The following is an 18,985-nucleotide window of genomic DNA, read 5'->3' as shown; positions in this document are numbered from 1 at the left end:
TATAAAATATTATGATACATGTGAGGATATACTTCACAGGTGTATACGGAAGGGCGTATATAGAAACGCCCCTAAGTAGAGGTTTCCTGCAGTCTCACCACGTATTCTTGTGCTATAGCAGGTCTCTACCACTCGATGTCGCTGTAGTTTTTGTACCCTTTGTTAATCACAACGGCGCATAAACGTCGCAATCTCTCATTGGCTATCCTTAGCTGGGGTCAAACAGTCTTGCGCATGCGCAGATAGTATCATACTGTTGGCGACTGAAATCTGTCAGCTCAGCGGAGCGAACCTTCCTCTAACACCCGCAAATATTTCACTCTGCTTTCTTCTTCTGCTCAGCGCCACACACGTAACTCAAACCCAAGGTGTCCTCACGTCCGGACGGTAACTTTTCATCGTGTGTAAGCCGAAGGAAAACAGCAAAGAATGACGAGCAGCTCAAAGCGGAAAGAAGAAAGTCATCTGCTGAATGGGGGAGTGAAACAGTCCTCATGGAGCAAAGCCTTCAACAGTAACGCTGTTTGGGAGGAGAAGGTCAGACACTTGAGCCCTTTTCTTTTTTTAGTTTCGTATTTTTTATTGTTGTATTAGCATTTTAAGTACACACAATTCACACGTGGCTGTTTAAGGCTACGTGGAGCTAGCTCCCATGCTAAGGATTAACCTGTCAAAGCCAAAGAAAGAAAGAAACTAAACATTTGTCATAAAACAAGACTAATTAACGACTTTTCTGTGATTTATGACTCGCTGTATTGATTTCAATGGATTATATGCGTGTTATGTTTGCTGTATGTTCCAGGATGATCTCCTACAACAGGTTATGTTACTATTTACTATGCTAGGCCCAGGTTACAAGTATTTAGTAAGGGTAGTAGTTGACAGCTTAACCGCAATTCTACATTAATCTTTTGGACTTTAATAGTTGTCAATATAAATCTAACAAATTATTCAATTATAATCTTGATTAACCGAGTATTTGGTCCAGTATGAAAATAACCCTTAGTTGCATCTCTAATTGCAACCCAATTTGCATTTGCAGAATCCATCTGAAAAAAAATGCAATGCGTTATTTTAATTATTCAGCCCCAATTTATAGTGACTCTCAAACCCCCCAACTAAAACATAATTTAACAAAAATTAGTGTTAGCTAAGCCTTTTTTTTTTACAACTGCATTTAAATGGTTCAAAAAATGTCTAAACAACAATTTAGCTGTGTATAAATCAATGTTTTTCATTGTTTTTACTTTTGCAACAGTACATAAGTTTGCTCACTGAATCGCTATGTCCGGTCCACAGTTAATTTGATTGTCTATTAATCTGTATTATTGATTAATTGCACAATCAGTAAAGTGCCCAACATTTATGAAAAATCAGAATCCCACAGCTCAAGGAGATTTTAACAGTGACTGTTCTGCTGATGGTTAATCATAATTAATCACTAGTCCATTGACCTATCCACACTTATATATTCTATATATATATTTGGCGTTGTTCCATTGCACTGTTCTCCTACAGTAATCTTGGCAAAAACATCCAGTCACAGCTCAAATGAACCTGGATTAACACAAACTACAGGGGTCAGTGCTGAAGATTCTTTGTTCAAAACCTCAGATCATCATTTTTTTTTTATTTGAAGGACCTGGAGATAAACTAGCCTTGATGACATGCATCAGGGCTGGATGTGCTTTTTCATCCAAGCAAATGCCAAACATTAACTTATTACTCAATAAATGATAGAAAAGAAATCTAGAATGATTATGACCTGTGACTAGGTTAAAGCTCATGGTTTTCTGTTCCTTTTTTTTTTACAGGATGAGTTTCTAGATGTGATTTACTGGCTCCGACAAATTATTGCAATAATCCTTGGTGTGATATGGGGCGTTGCACCGTTGAAAGGATTTCTGGGAATAGCCATGTGAGTTTTCCTTGACACTCTGAAACCATATGACTTTCATTGAGCCTCTCCTCTTATGTGACTCGCCTACATGAAACACTGGAAATGTAATATCTTTTCTAACATGTTTTTGCCCTCTTAGATTCTGCATCATCAATGCTGGCGTCCTTTATGTATACTTCAGCAGCTTTCAGCAGATTGACGAGGAAGAGTATGGTGGCACATGGGAACTCACCAAAGAAGGCTTCATGACGTCTTTTGCTCTGTTTCTGGTAGGAATTTTGATTTTTTTCAGTGAAACTTGTAGCCTTTTAAAAAACAAGGTCAGTTCAGACCTGATATAGAGTGTATAATAGTGTTGTCCTGATACCAAAATGTTGGTAAAAGTAATTATTGGTCTTTATTTTTCAATTTTACAAAACAGTAGAAAATGGAACAAATTAAAGTTTAAAGATAACATTTTAACACACACTTTAGAAAAATGGGACACATGTATGGTTTGTGTTTCCACTGCACCTCAAATTTCTGGAAAATGTATTCAAATCACGCTGATGATGTACAGAGGAGTGGTATTAGTCAACAATGTATTTATTCTGTGATTTACCAGCGTCTCACTGGTTCTCTCCTTTGTTGTAATACCAGAGTACAGCAGTCTGTGGCCCAGTATGGCTTTCAGCTGGTCATACCGTTTATTTGTCAGACCCACTGCGGCTGTTGTGGTCCTTCAGCATTTTATAGTCCTGTTTAAAATTCTTTAGCTTTTCCCATACTTGTTTTGGCATGTGCCGCACATTTAGCTCCGCCTGCTTGTCTGCTATTCGGGTATAAACTTAGTCGTTTCGTGTCACCGACTCAAAGTCCTACTGAACCTCCTCCTTGGCAAATATGCACAAAAGAGCTTGTCGCCCGTCCACTTGTTGTAGGTCCTTCTGTCTTGCTCCAACCGATAATAAGCCCTTCTTTCTTCAACCTTTTTAAGGTCTTGTGTTTAAAGGTGGGGTGCCGCTGCAGTGGCTTAAACAGCTGAACTTTCCCTTCATGTGATTTGATTATTAATGCCACGTCTCTTCTTTTTGTCTTTACCAGGTGGTGTGGATAATCTTTTACACAGCGCTACATTTTGACTGAGAAGACTCCATAAGACACTTAAAGTACGAACATTTCTGTTAAAGCCAATTGTCAAGACACAGGAACTCCATGAACTGAGGGGGGCGCCAACACTCCTCCACTACAGTACGACTTCTCGGTGTGCAAGTGCGTCACAGGAATCCTACATTGATAGCGAGATACTGCAAGACCAAGCGTGACGATCATGTTCAGATACTCTACATCTCATAGTTTGAGTGTTCTTTCATCACCAGTACACTTCCTGTCTGTTATATTTGATTTCCTCATTACAGTCTCTGACAAATCAATTTCTTGACAAAAACGGTAAAATGCAGGACGTGGTTCAACTCAGATTTGTGGCAGGTCAGATGCTTAGTGAAAAGTGAACACAACAACTTGTATGTGCATTTTATTCCAATTTACTGCTCATGAACAGGGAAATAACAATAAGAGTCTTACAATCCAAAGTGTTATCCTTCATTTAGACAACGTGCACTATGGCTGATGTACTTAACCACCACTAACGGATTCATTCTGTTGCTTCACACCTGATTTTTAGTCCAGCACTAAACTTATTTACTTGTTGTTTTTTTTAACCAATTCAGACCTGGCAAAACAATTAATCAAAAATTTGGATGCAGGTAATATTCCTTACTGTGTATATTAAGCATCACTGACATGGTGAAATGCTTTGTAAAGGCTTGTAAACCGAGTCCAGAGCAGGCGCAGAAGTCTAGTTCTCTCTCAGATCACACTTTCTGTTTTTTCATTTTTCAATAACATGACACAAATGCTGGCTGTAAAGATGCAAATATTGCTCGATATCCTGTCTCAATGCCAGTATATACAACGGTATCGCTGCACTGTAATGTCAATCAAGAACTTAGATATAAAATTTTTACACCCAAATAAATTCCTTAAAATCAAAGTGGGATGGGTGCGTGCGTGTGCATGACGCAATAGGATGCAAACTCACAGACGTAAGCAAAAACCTGGTTTGTGCACTGCCATGATTTACTGTTCAAAAGTCTACATGTCATTTGTGAATGGCACTAGTTAGCTGGCTAGAACTAATTTAAATGTATTGTTTTCCTCACACGTAGCTTCCAGATCAAAGTCTTACCTGTTGTTTTTGGAATTATTTAAGTTGTCTTTAAATTCTAAATGATGCCCTTTTTTGTCCAGTTCATCACAAATTTGCTTAGATTTATTTGTATACATGTTATATCTTGTTTGATGTAACATTTCTCAGTATTTTATAGTGAATAACTTAAACAAATAAGCGTTGTAATGATACTGACAGTTCTCTTAGATACACAGCTGGTGTTTGAAAGGATTGTATTTTCTGATCAAATCTTTTGGGAATCATTAAACATTGATTTTAAAAGAGATGCTGTCTTTGTGGCTTTGCACTGAACTATATACTGGCGTCGCTAAGATACAGATTTTATTGCAATAATTATTTTACTTTAATATTAATCATGAAGTAACCACTCAATTGTAATGCTGATGGCTTGCAATCAAAGATGTCTCCGGTTAGCCTTGAAAGCCTTTTGCAACCCCTATTGTCTTGTTATGATTAGTGCAACTGACAGCACAACAAGACGCGCGCGACATAGGCTGCCAAGGGGTCTATTGGTGCTTCTCCACAATACACTACTTGTTGTTATGCAGTACCTGCTCTGTCGAGGTTCCAAGTGAGCTGAGCCGATACTAGAAACGTGACGTCAACAGACTGCGGGCCACTGATTTTGAAAATGACACAATATACTTGCCCAAATCTGTCTATCTAAACATGTATAAGCATATAATAAAAAATATATATCAAATACAAAGTATTTTTTAAATTAAATATTAATTAAAAAAGTAAGCATAAACAAAATATAGTGTATACAAACATAATTATGAAAAGAACAGAAATGCAGGCTTACAATAAAATATTAAAATAAGAGAAGATATTAAATGTCTTCAAAGCCTTTTTGATTGTTAGATTTGGATATTGTTGGTTTGTGTGTACTGTTGAATGTCTTTTACAAAAACGAACAATATAGGTTTTCTTTCTGCCAAATTTGCATTTATGTGTTAAAATATTTTGCCAATAAAAATCCTGTGTTTGCGATTCATGTTAAAACAGGCTTGCCTTCGTCGCTTCATTACTGTGGAAACCACAGACAATGACGTCACTCGCAGGAAATCATGTGACGTAGAGGGCAAGATGGCGGCTCCCCTCTCCACGATGAAATTCTGGAAGCCGGGTAAGTACAGAAAGGAAAAGATAGAATACTTAACGCATTAAATGTGGTTTTATTTTTAAAAGAAACTTCTATGAGTTAGCGTTCATAAGCTAATGTGCCAACATGCTAACAGTGAGTCAGCTTCGCTTTGACGGCAGCCTCCGTCACAGCAGCAGCAGTAGCGGCAGTAGCTGCGTGATTCAGGTCTGGTCTGCGGAATTACTGTTTAAACTGACACAATTAGAACATTCAGCAAACATTTAATGACGCAGAAAGTATCAGAAACATAGACGAGCGTATAATGGCTCTAATGGAGAGCTATGTGGGTTCATAGGCCGGTGTTTGTACCCTCTTCATCATCACGTCAGCCGTCACCAACAGCTAAAACACCTCATCTTGTTCACCTTCAGGGGCTGAGGCTCCGGGGATTTCTGAGGAGCGGGAGCTGAACACAGAGACCACCGGCTCCCCCATCGTCTTCAACCCGCACACAGCGCTCTCTATAGAGAAGCAGCGACAGAAACTGCCAGTGTTCAAGGTTTTTCCACATTTAACTAACTCTGTGTATAATGTGTCTGATTCTGTAACTTTGACGAGTTAATATCAATAATCTATGATAATGAGTGTGAATTCCACTGCAGTCAAGTGAGCTGACATCGGAGACTTGTATAAAACTATACATAAAAAGTGTACGAGTCTTACTGTTCGCAGTTTGAGATAAGTATGAATACATTACCAGTAATGCCCACTAGAGGTCAGTAAGCGTTCTCCCTGAGGAGTCAATGGTCCCAGTCAGTAGTTTCAGGTCGTCTTCTCTAGAACGTGATGTTAGCTTTGTAAATTTTGTTCCCATTTAGAGGGAAATTGACGATTAAGTACAGCAATTATGGGTGAAGACCAGTGTGATTCACAGTTCTCCAATGGAACCTAGTTGTTACAAAACGTGTACACATTTATTTGAGGTGTCACTGACAAACTGTAGATGTTTACATTTTCACTGAACTGAAATGGATACACACAGGTTTACGCACCATCATTTGGACAGCTTAAACAAAGTGTCCCTTAAATTAACAATAGCCACTTATACCTATCGCTAACCTTAACCTAACCTAACCACAATTCAAATCTTAGGCCTGTACTTAACCAAATTCCTCAGAAATGTAAAGTTATGCCGCATTAGGACCAGGTCTCCACCTTGACAGGTCTCCATGGTCCTGTCAAGGTGGTTTTAATGAGTGAGATGGATTTAGTTTGTTTATTTTTTTTCCTTCCAGCACAGAAACAACATCTTGTACTTGGCGGAGAGCTACCAGACTGTCATCATAGTTGGTGAGACAGGATGTGGGAAGACAACACAGATACCTCAGGTGAACAGAACTAATCTTTGCAACATTAAACATGTATGTGCTCTGCTCTGGAATAGCATGATCATGTTATCATGTTAAGCCCGCCGCTAGTGCGCCAGGGGTTTGTGATTGGTTCCTTTTTTTAAGGAGATTCTGAAGTTGGACAAAACAGCATGTTTGCCAGATGTGGCTGCAGAGTGGAATGAAATTGCTGGCAGACTCTGCTGGCTTCACCCACGCGAGAATACCTTTAAAATATTTTCAGTGATGTGAAACAAACAGCCACAGTCGACTGTATTTATATTATTCATGTGCCTGAGCTCCTAGACCAAATCAGCTAAAGATTTAATTATGCAGAATGTGCTATTCTACAACATCAGTGATACTATTGTCCCCTTCCTTTTTTGGATTCACCACCTCCTCTTCTGACTCCACCATCTGACTCTTTTCAGTACCTTCTGGAAGCTGGCTGGGCAGCTGAGGGGAAGGTGATCGGAGTGACACAGCCCCGACGTGTGGCTGCTATCTCTGTAAGAGCTTCTCCTGTTACCATCACAATTATCCCCTGTGTTCAATTCAGATTTCATATTCTCCCGTCTTTCCTGGTGATAGGTTGCTAACCGTGTCGCAGAGGAGCGTGGAGCCCTGCTGGGTCATGAAGTGGGCTACACCATCCGTTTTGATGACTGCTCTGACCCTCATGCCACAAGAATCAAGGTATTACCCTCCACACGTGTGTGCTTTTTATTACTTTAATTGGTTCCTTGCAGCGTGTAACTATCTTTGTGTCAATCAGTTCCTTACAGATGGAATACTGGTGCGAGAGATGATGGCTGATCCTCTCCTGAAAAAATACAGGTAAAATTGCATCTGTTTATTCATTTTGGAGGCAGTTCTCACAGCAGATATTTCCACACATTTTGCTTGTAAGCTATTTTCAGACATGAAAATTTTGTGTTTAAAATGTGTCTTTAATGCCCTTCTGACATGGATATCTGAGTACTAGCTTCCGCATTTTTACGTCCCAGAGCCAGGTTACAATTACTTTATATGTGAAAGTGTCTGGATCAGACACGTTCCTAACAGCAGGCAAAGATCCAGAACATTCAGATGAGGGGTTGTATCTGGAGGACACTTCCACTTGCTTGCTGTGAGTTCTATTGCATGGGCTCACTCAGACCCTAAAACTGCAGCAGCCCTGGACATTTTCTGGAGTTTGCCTTTATCAGGAGGATAAACACAATTGTGGATATCTTGGTCATGTTTTGTGTTTGCTTTTTAGTTAATATGAGATGTAATGATGGTGTTGCTCTCCACATGAACCATTAACCTGGAAGCAACCGAAGCTATCAAAGTACATCAAATTAGAAACAGAAACTCGAAAGCTTATGACCCCCATATTATTTACCGTGACTACAGATTAGAGCAGAGCATTAGAAAATGCCTGAAACGAGTCTTCTGGGCATTTGCATTTTCAAATGTAGCCTCTTGCTTTTGGACATCGAAGACTTCCCTGCTGGATTCCCTCTTAGTAACTGTTCTTTGCTGTGTTTTTATCTTTAGTGTGTTGATACTTGATGAAGCTCATGAGCGAACCCTGTATACGGATATAGCAATTGGTCTCCTGAAGAAGGTAACATGGGCTGACGCTAGTGCAATTCTTTTATTTCAGCTATGCTTTAGCCATAAATGTAATATATGTGATAATTTTTCTTCACTTTGTAAACAGATTCAGAAGAAGAGACGTGACCTGCGGCTGATTGTGGCCTCTGCTACCCTGGAAGCCAAGGTGAGTGCATTGTTAAGATGAAAATATATGCTAGTGTGGCAAGAAAAGAGATACAAAGCCGGGTTTATTTAAAGTCTGACGACATTGCACTGACATCCGCAAGACATAATTAAATATCAGACATCTGCTATTTTTTTTTTTTTTTACTTGAGGGCAAATGTCTTTTGATAAGGCAGAACTTTGCAAGTCTTGTTGAGAACTCCGGGTTGGCAGCCTCTGATCTTGTAAAGCTGCTTTTCCCGCTAACAGACAGTACATTATTATTAATCTTATTTAATCATGACTCCGTAGCTGTTAAAATTAGGTTAAAAATCATGCATAGTTCCAATTTATCTAGAGAAAGTACTGGAAGAGTGCAAGCGCCTGCCAAGGCTGTTCACTTTTCCACAGTGTCCATACATTCCCTTTCCATAAGATTAGCAATACAAAAAAAATGAAAGACCCTGATTCTGAATCCGTGTGTGGATTTACAGCAATATTTAATAATCCCTCCCCTTGGCTGTATGCTTCTCACAAACAGATAGACTAAAAATAGACAAACGTGGCCAATAACATACTCCTTAGTGGCAAAAGTGAAAAATTATAATAATAACAAAAAAATCTCTCTTTCATGCTTTCTTTTTCAACTGTTTGCGATGAAGAAATTCCACGACTTCTTCAATCTAAACGAGTCTGGGGATCCTAACAAAGACACGTGTGGTATTTTGACGGTGGAGGGACGCACCTTTCCAGTGGACATCTTCTACACCGTCAGGTGGTCAACACAGACAAAACTGTTTTTTGGAATAAAAGTATGTATATAAGTGAAAATTGTTCTTCATTGTAAAATAAAATGTCTCTGTGTCCTTCACAGTCCTGTCCCAGACTATGTGAAGGCCACAGTGGAGACCATGATGAAGATCCATGAAACGGAGGAGGACGGAGATGTCCTGGCGTTTCTGACAGGACAGGTCAGTGGACATGTCTTGAATACAAATCGAACTTTATGCAATAATGTCCACTTACATGGATTGTATTGGTGTATTCAGTGTTTATTTCTTTACTATACTGTGGTGAGGTTTTTATGCCTCCTTGCCAGCAAATGCTATGTCTGGAGGCGTTATGTTTCAGGTTTATTTGACTCATCTGATTTATAACATCCTTGTAAACATTTTCCTGAGTAGTTAATGGTCTCAATCACTTTTGTAGGTTATGTTCCCATTTAGAGGAAAATAGACATGTTGATGCTAGAAAATGAGTAGAAAACTGCAATTCTTTTGTTTATAGTGTTATCTTAAAATGCCTCAAAATAATCCTTCCAAATTGTGCACATTTCATTTTTGCCCCACAAAATAAAATACCTTTTGTAGTAAACAATCTCATTACAACAGCTAGGGCTTATTCTAGCTTCCTTCTTTTTCTTAATTATCTTGTGCATTTTCTATTTCCCCATAAAGGAAGAGGTGGAGAAGGTGGTGTCTCTTCTGCAGGACCAGGCAAGGTCTCTGTCACGATATGGCATGAAGAAACATCTGAGAATTTTGCCCATGTATTCTGGTCTACCATACGCAGAGCAGATGAAGGTCTTTGAGAGGGTGCCGTCCTCTGTTCGCAAGGTAAATTCTGATTTCTTTCTTTGTACAGGAGAAATTCAAGATAACATTTTTGATGTTCCATAATTACTGAAGGATAAAAGAATAGAGGACAAAACAAACTGTTCTTAAGAGAGTTAATGACATTAATGCCTTATCCCTCTTTTCTTCCAGGTGGTGGTGGCTACAAACATAGCCGAGACCTCCATCACTATAAACGGCATTGTATTTGTCATCGACTGTGCATTTGTAAAGCTGCGAGCCTACAACCCATCCACTGCCATTGAATCCCTGGTGGTCACCCCCATTTCCAAAGCTTCAGCCAGTCAGAGGGCTGGAAGAGCAGGACGGAACCGTCCCGGGAAATGCTTCAGACTTTACACCGGTAAGTGTGAGTTTGTGTGGAATAATTGCACTCTGCCCTGTTTTACCGGTCTTCCTGTCAACTCTTTATCTTTCCCTCTCTGTGTGTCTTATTGCCTCTGTTTCTTCCCCTCAGAGGAGGACTTTGAAAAACTGCCTGTCGCCACTGTGCCAGAGATGCAGCGCACCAATTTGGCCCCTGTTATCCTGCAGCTCAAAGCATTAGGCATCGACAACGTGCTGCGCTTCTGCTTCCTCTCTGTGAGTACTTGTACTGTGTTCAGCCACTGTGAAAACCATGACATGAATGCACCCATTGTCTGTTTCTCACTTTATTCTGTCTTTAAGGATACATATTGTCTTTGTTGAACTTAACATTTTTTTTTTATTACAACTTTAAAGCCTCCTCCAGCTCAGACTATGGTTCAGGCTCTGGAACTGCTCTATGCTCTGGGAGGTAAGAAACTGAAGTTAATTGCACCTTTTAAAGGGATAATCCAGTGTTCTTTTGGATTGTGATTGTGTGAGATGACTGCACTGCACTGTATGTACACTCCCTGCATGGCCTCTTTGGCCATTTGCCACTTTTAAACAGCCTTGTCTGACTGGAAAGTGACTTTTGTGGCAAACCGCTCACTTCCTACACCAAATTCCGTAGAGAATTTTTAGGGGACCCAGGAGCGACTGGTTGAATGCTGGCTTGTTTCATTAGTTTTTTAAACACAGATGGTATCTAATAACCAGTGTTGTGGTAATTACTCAAAAAAAAGTAATTAGTTACTAGTTACTTCTGTAAATTGTTAAGAGATTTCACTACTTATTACTTTACTTTCCTTTACTTTCGTCACTTTGCCTGCCCACATAGTGTTTGTTGTATAATGTATACCTAATGGCATGTAAAACCATATGATTCAACGCAGACTGGATCATTTCCATAACGACACACACATAATGATTTTTATGAAGTGGATCGAGTTCAGTCGCGATGAAATACAGGGGATCAAAGTAGATCTTAGTAAAACTCTGTTGACAGATTCTCAAGAGTGCACTTTTTATTGTTTTCACTCCGTGGTCTCAATCTTTGTGTAGAAGACCTTTAGCGCTGGAATCAAGGGAATAACGGATGCATCAGATGGGCTGATCTCTTGAGTTAACTGCTCAAAGAGAGAGAGAAGAGAGTTCTGTCGCGGGGAGTTCATAATTTGCGCTGTTTGCAACCAAGCAGCCACGTCACTCAAATCCATCTCCAGGCAAACACGGCATGGGTAACACAGAAAAGCGCGTTACTATAGTCAAGTAAAGTAGTGTAGTTACTAGGGATGCACCGATTGCCATTTTTGGGGCCGATTCCGATTACCGATTTTTCAAGAAGTTTGACCTGCCGATACCGATTTTAGCCGATTCCAATTTCAATTTTTTAAACCACTTTTCAGCATACAGAAAGATATATATTTTTGCATCTTTTCTCCTTAATAGAACATTTTAACATAGAAATACAATCAGTTCACATCCAATATCCAACTAAAAATGCAAAAACGAATCACTATAAAATAGAAGTATATATAAAATACAAAAACAATTGTCATGATACATTTGAACATGCTACCATGGAACATAATAACTTAAAGTGTGACTTTTTGAACAGATTACCACTATAAAATAGAACTAAATAATGCTGTGGAATATTCAGACACACCTTAAAAGTGCAGTGTTATGGAACCATGTTGTTCACATCCAATATCCAACTAAAAATACAAAAACGAATCACTACCTGTATGTGTAGTTTATTTAAGTTTAAACATATTTCACAACATATTATCTACACACAAATAAGTAAATGACCTCACTCTCTCTCTCTCTCTCTCTCTCTCTCTCTCTCTCTCTCTCTCTCTCTCTCCCCCGCCCCGTGCCAACAATGCCTCGCGCTCTTTGCGCACACAGGTTTAAATGACAAACAAACAAATGCTGATCAAAAGTTTTGTGCAAGTGATTTAAGGTCCTGACTCTTGTCTTAAATATGCCAGACTTCGTTCAGTGATTTAAACAAATATATAAACATTAATGAAACGTTTACATGCAGAGCGCTCACTCGCAAAGCAGACAGCAGCGGCGCAGCACCGCCACAGCGCTGCGGGTGCGCGGATGTTGTGTAATCAAATACACCGGTACGGCCGTATATTAAAAATCATATCATAACGGAAAAAAAACGTATTCAGTGTGAACTGGTATACCGCCCAGCCCTACACTCTACTACATGTGCGTGTACGTGTGTTGCTGATGCTACGCGATGCGGGTGCATTTTGATCGGCTTATTAAAATCGGAATATTCTGTCTGATCGGCCGGTCACCGATTTCGGCCGATCACGTGAAAATCGGCCGGTTCCGATCACTGGCCGATTAATCGGTGCATCCCTAGTAGTTACCAATACTTTTAGGGTAATGCGTTACTTTACTTCGTTACCCAAAAAAGTAATAGCGTTACTGTAATCCGTTACTTTGTAATTCGATACCCCCAACACTACTAATAACACAGTTGGACTTATAATGGAGTCAGCAGTAAATCAGCATCTCCTGTGTGTGCCGTTTTGTAAAATTGCTGATATTTTCTATAGCTTTCTATAGCTTTACTCACTGAGCGTGTGGTTTTCAAAGCGACATGAAATTCAGTTGCCAGGTGGAAAAGGCTGTAAACGGTATGATAAAGAAGTAAATTGTAAAATTACAATAGCATAGATTTATTTATTTTTTGTAGTTGAGGTATTTAAGTGAGAGTAAACTTTTTTTCTTTTGCTTTTTCTTTGTGTCCCAACTCATACAATCACACCAAAAAGGCCTGGAAACTTCTTTTGAACAACACTCCTTAGTCCTAAACTGAGTTTTGGCAAAGTTGTCCTGACACAATCGTGACCTTGTCTGTTCGGCAGGTCTGGACAATTACGGCCGTCTGACTGACCCGATGGGTATGCGCATGGGGGAGTTTCCTCTCAGCCCCATGTTTGCCAAGATGCTCCTGGAGTCAGGAAACTTCGGGTGCTCCAAAGAGATCGTTACCATAGCAGCGATGATGCAAATCCAGAATATATTTGTGGCGCCGGCCAATCAGAAGAAAGCTGCTGTAAGTGGAAAAACAGCATTATGTTTATGTCATGTATGTTTGACACAAATGCTTTGTCAGCATAACAATTGCATCATATAGTTTTTTTCCATCACACCCTGCAGGCCAGAGAGCACAGGAAGTTTGCAGTCGCTGAGGGAGACCACCTCACCATGCTGAACGTCTATGAAGCATTTATTAAGGTAAAGTGGAGCCATATTGCTTCATGGCGGCCCACAGGTCATGTCTGGTCTGTGAGAGCCAGATGTCTGGACTCACTGGTCTAACCCTCTCGCCTTGCTTCAAGTAAAACACTTTTCAGTCTCGCATTGATCTCTGTGGATTTGACACACGTCGGTGCTGTAGCTCTCTGCACAGTGGCACAGTCGGCACTATGGCGAGACACTAAGCCTGAATATTCACAATCGGTGTCATTTCAACCATTAGTAATTTCATTATGACTGGTCAAAATTGTATTTATTAATTATTATATCATCGTGATTCAGACATTGACAATTCTGAATCAATTCACAAATGTCCAAACAAACATAAAATAGAAGTTCCGGAAAGCAACACTCAACAACGAAACCAAAACACACAAAACTTTTTCGGCCTCATGGGTGAAAAAGGGTAGGATAGAAATTCCATGCGATGCTTGGACATCTGTTGGCACCGTATTGTACGTCACTATAACAAGTCACTATATGGTGAATGATCACACGGTGAGACAAAGAAAGACTTTTAAAAGACTATTGAAAGTGCATCAAGAGGCATCAAAATGCATCTGTAATCATTTTATAATCGAATCGTGGCCTCTGAATCACAATTGCAATCAAATCATGAGACACCTAAAAATTCTCACCCCTATTATTTATTGATGGGATACATCAGGAATGAGTCTACTCCAAACTAAACATCTTTTTAAGTTTCAATGACAACTGAAGACTACCAAAGTTTCTCCTTTATTTCTGGAAGTGGTGGGATTAGAGATGAGAACCTGCAACATACAACTTCACCAATAGATGTTCCTAAATCCTAAACACTGTACTTTTTTTAAGGTATCTGTCTGTGTCTGTCTACCTGAAGTTTGAAAATCCTTGTCTTTGAAAGTTCCCGACATGTTTTGTCGTTGTAGCACAATGGATGGCAGAGAGAGAGAGAGAGAGAAGGTCGCTAAGTGTAAAAGTCGGGATAAAATAATGGTGATTCCAATCATGAATGTGTATCTCTTTTCCCTCTCTGCAGCACCAGAAGAGCTCCCAGTGGTGCCAGGAACATTTTCTCAATTACAAGGGTTTAGTGCGGTCCGTGACTGTACGAGAGCAGCTCCGCCGTCTCATGAACAAGTTTAAGGTGCCACGGACTTCAAGTGAAGGTGAGTGTGTGTCTTACTGTGTGTAATAATGTGTGACTTCTCACAGTAGGACTGTTGTGAGTTCATGCTCTACAAATGCGTCTTGATTCAAATGCAAGTGCAAGTGTTCCCACCGGCTTGACTCGACTGTGTTACAGGTGACCCTGATGTGATCCTGAAGTGCATTGTATCAGGGTTTTTTGCCAATGCCGCTCGCATTCACCATTCTGGATCCTACAGGTGAGAGAGTTTCACCATTTAAATGTCCTTTTTTTCTCCTGTTTGCATTTGGGTAAAAAAAAATCATCAATCTTCTTTTTGCTAGGACTTTACGGGACGATCGTGAGCTTCACATCCACCCCAACTCAGTGCTTTTTGGAGAGAAACCTCCAAAATGGTGAGTGTGATGCTGCTGGGATTTTGTACAATATGCATTATTTTTTTAGCTTTTATTGTTGCACATTAATAATAGTTAGTTGTGCAATGGACTGCAATTGATCTGTGATACGTACGGATCATACCCCTCTGTTTGGGCCACATGTGGTCCATCAATCAGATGTGCTGATTCTGAAAGGCAATGATAAGTTGATATGGGTTGTGTGGTCACACACAATAAACAAGCAGTCATATGAAACTAATAAACAAGCAGTCATAGGAAGCTGGGGAGGCCCTAAAGTAATTTCCCAGTCTCCACTTTTCCCCTATTAACTGCTCTTGGTGACAACAGTAAAAAAGGGATGATATTTCTTTTGCTTAATGTTTCAGTAATTTTGCTGTCATAAACATGTAAACAAATCAGTTTTCCCCATATCTTTTGATACAGATCATCTTGAGTCCTTATTTTGTGAGTCAGTTGTTCCATAATCATGCATGTTGGTGGCTCTGCCTTGCCCAATCTAATCTATAGCCCTCCAAATATCCAGCTATTCATCTTGAGAGATATTCTGAAGATTATTTTATCCTCTTCTCTCCATTCTGTACAGATCTTTATCTTATTTGTTCAGCTTTTGTTGTCCCAAAGTCTGTTTCCCTGTATTTGCACACATACTTGGCTTGTAAAGGTGAATCTGATCGTGACGTGCGTTGTTTCCTGTTCAGGGTTGTCTATAATGAAGTGGTACAGACGTCAAAATACTACATGCGTGACGTGACCGCTGTTGAGTCGTCGTGGTTGGTGGAGTTGGCTCCTCACTTTTACAAGCAGGCGAAGGTAGGTCAAGGAAAGAAGAACCGAACTCACTCCAGTTTTGTTGTTGTTTTTATTATTATTATTATTATTATTATTATTGTTATTATTATTTGCCTGAAAATGTCCGTTGGCAAAGCTGAAACCCTAGTTACTGTATATTCCTTTGTTAAAGGGATAGTTGGGGATTTTCAAAGTTTCAAAAGGATTGAATGAGCCACATTCACTCACCGACACATTTCCAGTGTCAGAACTGAACTGACTTTGAACTTCTGGAACGATGAACAAACGTGTAGTGTTACATAATTGATAAACATAGATTTGGGGGTATGAGCCACAGTACGGCCAAAAAAGGCATTTCCAGTTTTCGAATGAAAACAAACGACCGATACAGGATGTTGTGATGACGCATGCAAAAACCGCAGCCAGCAAGCACGTTATTCCCTTAATTGCAGCGCTAAAGTGTCTTCTACACAAAGAGGCTGAGACGAATCACGGTGTGACATGTTTTAGAAGAGCACAGCATGGGAACGGTGCGCAGAAAAAAAAGGCTCGTCTGTCTGCACCAGATGAGGGGCATGCACCTTCGTTGTCTGATATGTTTGATGAGGTCCTCCTAAATATTTGATTCTTAATGGATTTATTCTTTAAAGCATGAATATTAATCTATATATCTATAATATACTATAATTGACATATAAACAGACAGTCACAGCCATAACAACAAAACTAGATTAAAAAAAAAAAACAATGGTACAGAACTGGCATAATTTCTTTCAGTGTTTCGGTTTTTCATTTATCATTTCATAACAATTTGCATTTCAGTGCATCCCTAATATTGGGAAAGTCATCAGATCATCACGCCATGTCTCATTATATACTCTGTGTTTCTTCTTGGAGTGAACTTTGAACTTTGTTGCCTCTTCTCATTTTCAGCACGGTTCACTTGCCAGCAAGAGATCCCGGGTCCTGTAAATCTCATCACCACAGCAAGACTCATTGAACTAAATGGGGAAAATCTCTTTCTCAAATAGCCACTGTGCCCGTCTCCATCTCACTGTATATAAAGATGTAAAATATTTATTTTCCATAAACGTTCACCTGCACAAGTCCCCCCATCCCCTTCCCCACACTTTGTGGCCATGCTAGAATAGGACCACGCAGATCTATTTTTTAGTACTGACCTTAACACGTGTTCCTTTGAAAGTGTTTTTTTGGCAAAGATGTGTAGTTTATATTTTAGAGTAAATGATGACGACTGTGCAGTGAGTCCAGGCTTTTCATTCGAGCACAGTCATGGGGTTCATTCATGAACATTCTTGTACATATTCAGAGCGTCCTGAGGTCCAGGAGCCACTCCTCTGCCAGAGGCCTGTCCATACTTGGTTTCTAGGTTTCATTATTTTTTTTAAACTACTTATGCATTTTCTGTTTGCATGATAAATAATGGACGATGGTGGAAAAGTGAGGACGTTTCCCATTGAGTGTCTGATTTAGGTTTTTTCTTTGTTATGCGCACACACTTACATTACAAGTTGCGTCAGATGCATGCACAAATGAGTGACACGGGACGTTGCAACGGACCTGTAATTGTGGTGCACAGAGGTGGTCCTACACTCTGGGGTGGGGGCCACAGGCAAAGAAAGTAATTAGGGCCTTCCAGACACTCCACTAAGGCCTGGTTCACACTGCATGTATTGTGGCTGTGTTTCCATTTCGGTGCCCATGTTAACAAATGAGTCTTCACACTGCACGAGTTACATGCCATTTTTCATGCCGGTTCATGCGGTTCCCAGCAAAATTTGTCAAAGAATATCAAGGATATTGACACGGTAGCAGAAAAAGTGACATAAAATCTCATCTCCCCTTTTATAGTAATTTTAGTGTCTCCACTGAATCCGAATACATGAAAAACAAATATGTTGTTAAAACTTAGGGATGCACGATATTGGACTCTGGTACCCCATAGGCTGGTATATCGGGAGTGCTTGGGTCGATAGGTTATATATATTATGAAACAATGACTTCGATTACTGAATTAATGATCCACATTTTTCAACACTTTTTGACATTTCCTGGACCAAGCCAGTTCTCGATAACAATATTTTGAACACTTATGTCACATCTGATGGAGGTATTGATTTTCTTCATTGTGTGAAATAAATAAACATTAAAAAAAATATTTTTAGCAGGCGCTAGCATAGAAGTTAAGGAGGTAGCGGCCTACTCAGGCTACCATTTTAATCATTAGTCATATCTCGAGATCTTGGGCACTTGCCGATATCTGATAATGCATTTTAAAGCCCGTGTTTGCTGATACCGATAATATTGTGCATCTCGAGTTTAAACTATTTTTTTGGTAGCCGTTTGTGGAGGAAATGATGATTTGCAACTGTAGTCTTATTTAACAAAAATCACATCATACACAGGCATGTCAGTCACACAACGCATGCAGTCTGAACCAGGCCTAAACTCCACCCAATACCTGATTTTGAAAAATGCCAAGAAGTGGGCTCAGAGCTGAGTGAGGGAGAGTGAGGAGCAGTGCAGCAGATGTGGTCTGGTAGTCAAGTCTGACACCTGAGTTGCTGCTCTGTGAGATGACCCTCACAATCACTCACACCCTCACCGCGCTACAAGCAGTGGATAGAGTAAGGTGACGAAGCCACACCTCAGGTGTTTATAAAGGGGGAGGAGTCTGGGACTACGAGCTTCACGCTGATTAAACAAGAGGTACCAGTGATGCGAGTGTGGACTAAATGGCAAAATGGCTAAATTTGAATGCAGTAGCTGGTGTTTGACCAGAGAGACAGTAGAAGCACTTTTTTTCTTTTTACATTTCACTTTACACTTAAACTGTGAAGATTTGCACCAGGATCAGTAAATACTTTATTATTACTAGATACCCATATACACCGGTTTACAATTAGAGACAGGTCAAACTGGTCTTTGCCCACTCTGAATCACCATCATCCAAGAAGCCCTGGGAAAATGAGTGCAGGCAATTTTTTATCCTTTGTTTTGAGTTCAAGTTTAATACATTC

The 18,985-nt window shown here is 39.9% G+C and overlaps 2 protein-coding genes across 2 annotated transcripts; both read left to right on the top strand.

The window, feature by feature from the left end:
• The first annotated feature begins 269 nt into the window (after positions 1-269).
• On the top strand, positions 270-4,383 carry rab5if (RAB5 interacting factor). The gene is made up of 4 exons (XM_083895609.1): positions 270-537; positions 1,815-1,918; positions 2,040-2,169; positions 2,984-4,383. Exons 1-4 carry the CDS (start codon positions 430-432, stop codon positions 3,023-3,025), a joined length of 384 nt encoding a protein of 127 aa, XP_083751735.1. The 5' UTR covers positions 270-429; the 3' UTR covers positions 3,026-4,383.
• Positions 4,384-5,198: 815 nt separating this feature from the next.
• On the top strand, positions 5,199-17,560 carry dhx35 (DEAH-box helicase 35). Its single transcript, XM_083895084.1, has 21 exons — positions 5,199-5,259; positions 5,649-5,776; positions 6,513-6,605; positions 7,037-7,114; positions 7,197-7,301; positions 7,381-7,442; positions 8,148-8,217; positions 8,314-8,373; positions 9,015-9,127; positions 9,227-9,323; positions 9,810-9,968; positions 10,119-10,329; positions 10,444-10,568; positions 10,710-10,764; positions 13,232-13,422; positions 13,527-13,604; positions 14,647-14,776; positions 14,914-14,995; positions 15,081-15,152; positions 15,854-15,965; positions 16,878-17,560. The coding sequence occupies exons 1-21, from the start codon at positions 5,220-5,222 to the stop codon at positions 16,914-16,916; spliced, it is 2,100 nt and encodes a 699-aa protein (XP_083751210.1). The 5' UTR covers positions 5,199-5,219; the 3' UTR covers positions 16,917-17,560.
• The last annotated feature ends 1,425 nt before the right edge of the window (positions 17,561-18,985 follow it).

The sequence above is a fragment of the Microchirus variegatus genome (assembly GCF_963457635.1).
Source record: "Microchirus variegatus genome assembly, chromosome: 9".
Classification (NCBI taxonomy): Eukaryota; Metazoa; Chordata; class Actinopteri; order Pleuronectiformes; family Soleidae; genus Microchirus; species Microchirus variegatus.
The sequence above is the reverse complement of the archived record's forward strand: the minus strand, read 5'-3'. Positions and strand labels throughout refer to the sequence as shown.

Coding starts and splice junctions, on each gene's coding strand:
- rab5if (XM_083895609.1), top strand. CDS start 430: ATGACGAGCAGCTCAAAGCGGAAAGAAGAAAGTCATCTGCTGAATGGG. Junction 538..1,814: donor ACGCTGTTTGGGAGGAGAAG/GTCAGACACTTG, acceptor TTTTTTTTACAG/GATGAGTTTCTAGATGTGAT. Junction 2,170..2,983: donor CGTCTTTTGCTCTGTTTCTG/GTAGGAATTTTG, acceptor TGTCTTTACCAG/GTGGTGTGGATAATCTTTTA.
- dhx35 (XM_083895084.1), top strand. CDS start 5,220: ATGGCGGCTCCCCTCTCCACGATGAAATTCTGGAAGCCGG. Junction 5,260..5,648: donor GATGAAATTCTGGAAGCCGG/GTAAGTACAGAA, acceptor GTTCACCTTCAG/GGGCTGAGGCTCCGGGGATT. Junction 14,996..15,080: donor CACCATTCTGGATCCTACAG/GTGAGAGAGTTT, acceptor TCTTTTTGCTAG/GACTTTACGGGACGATCGTG.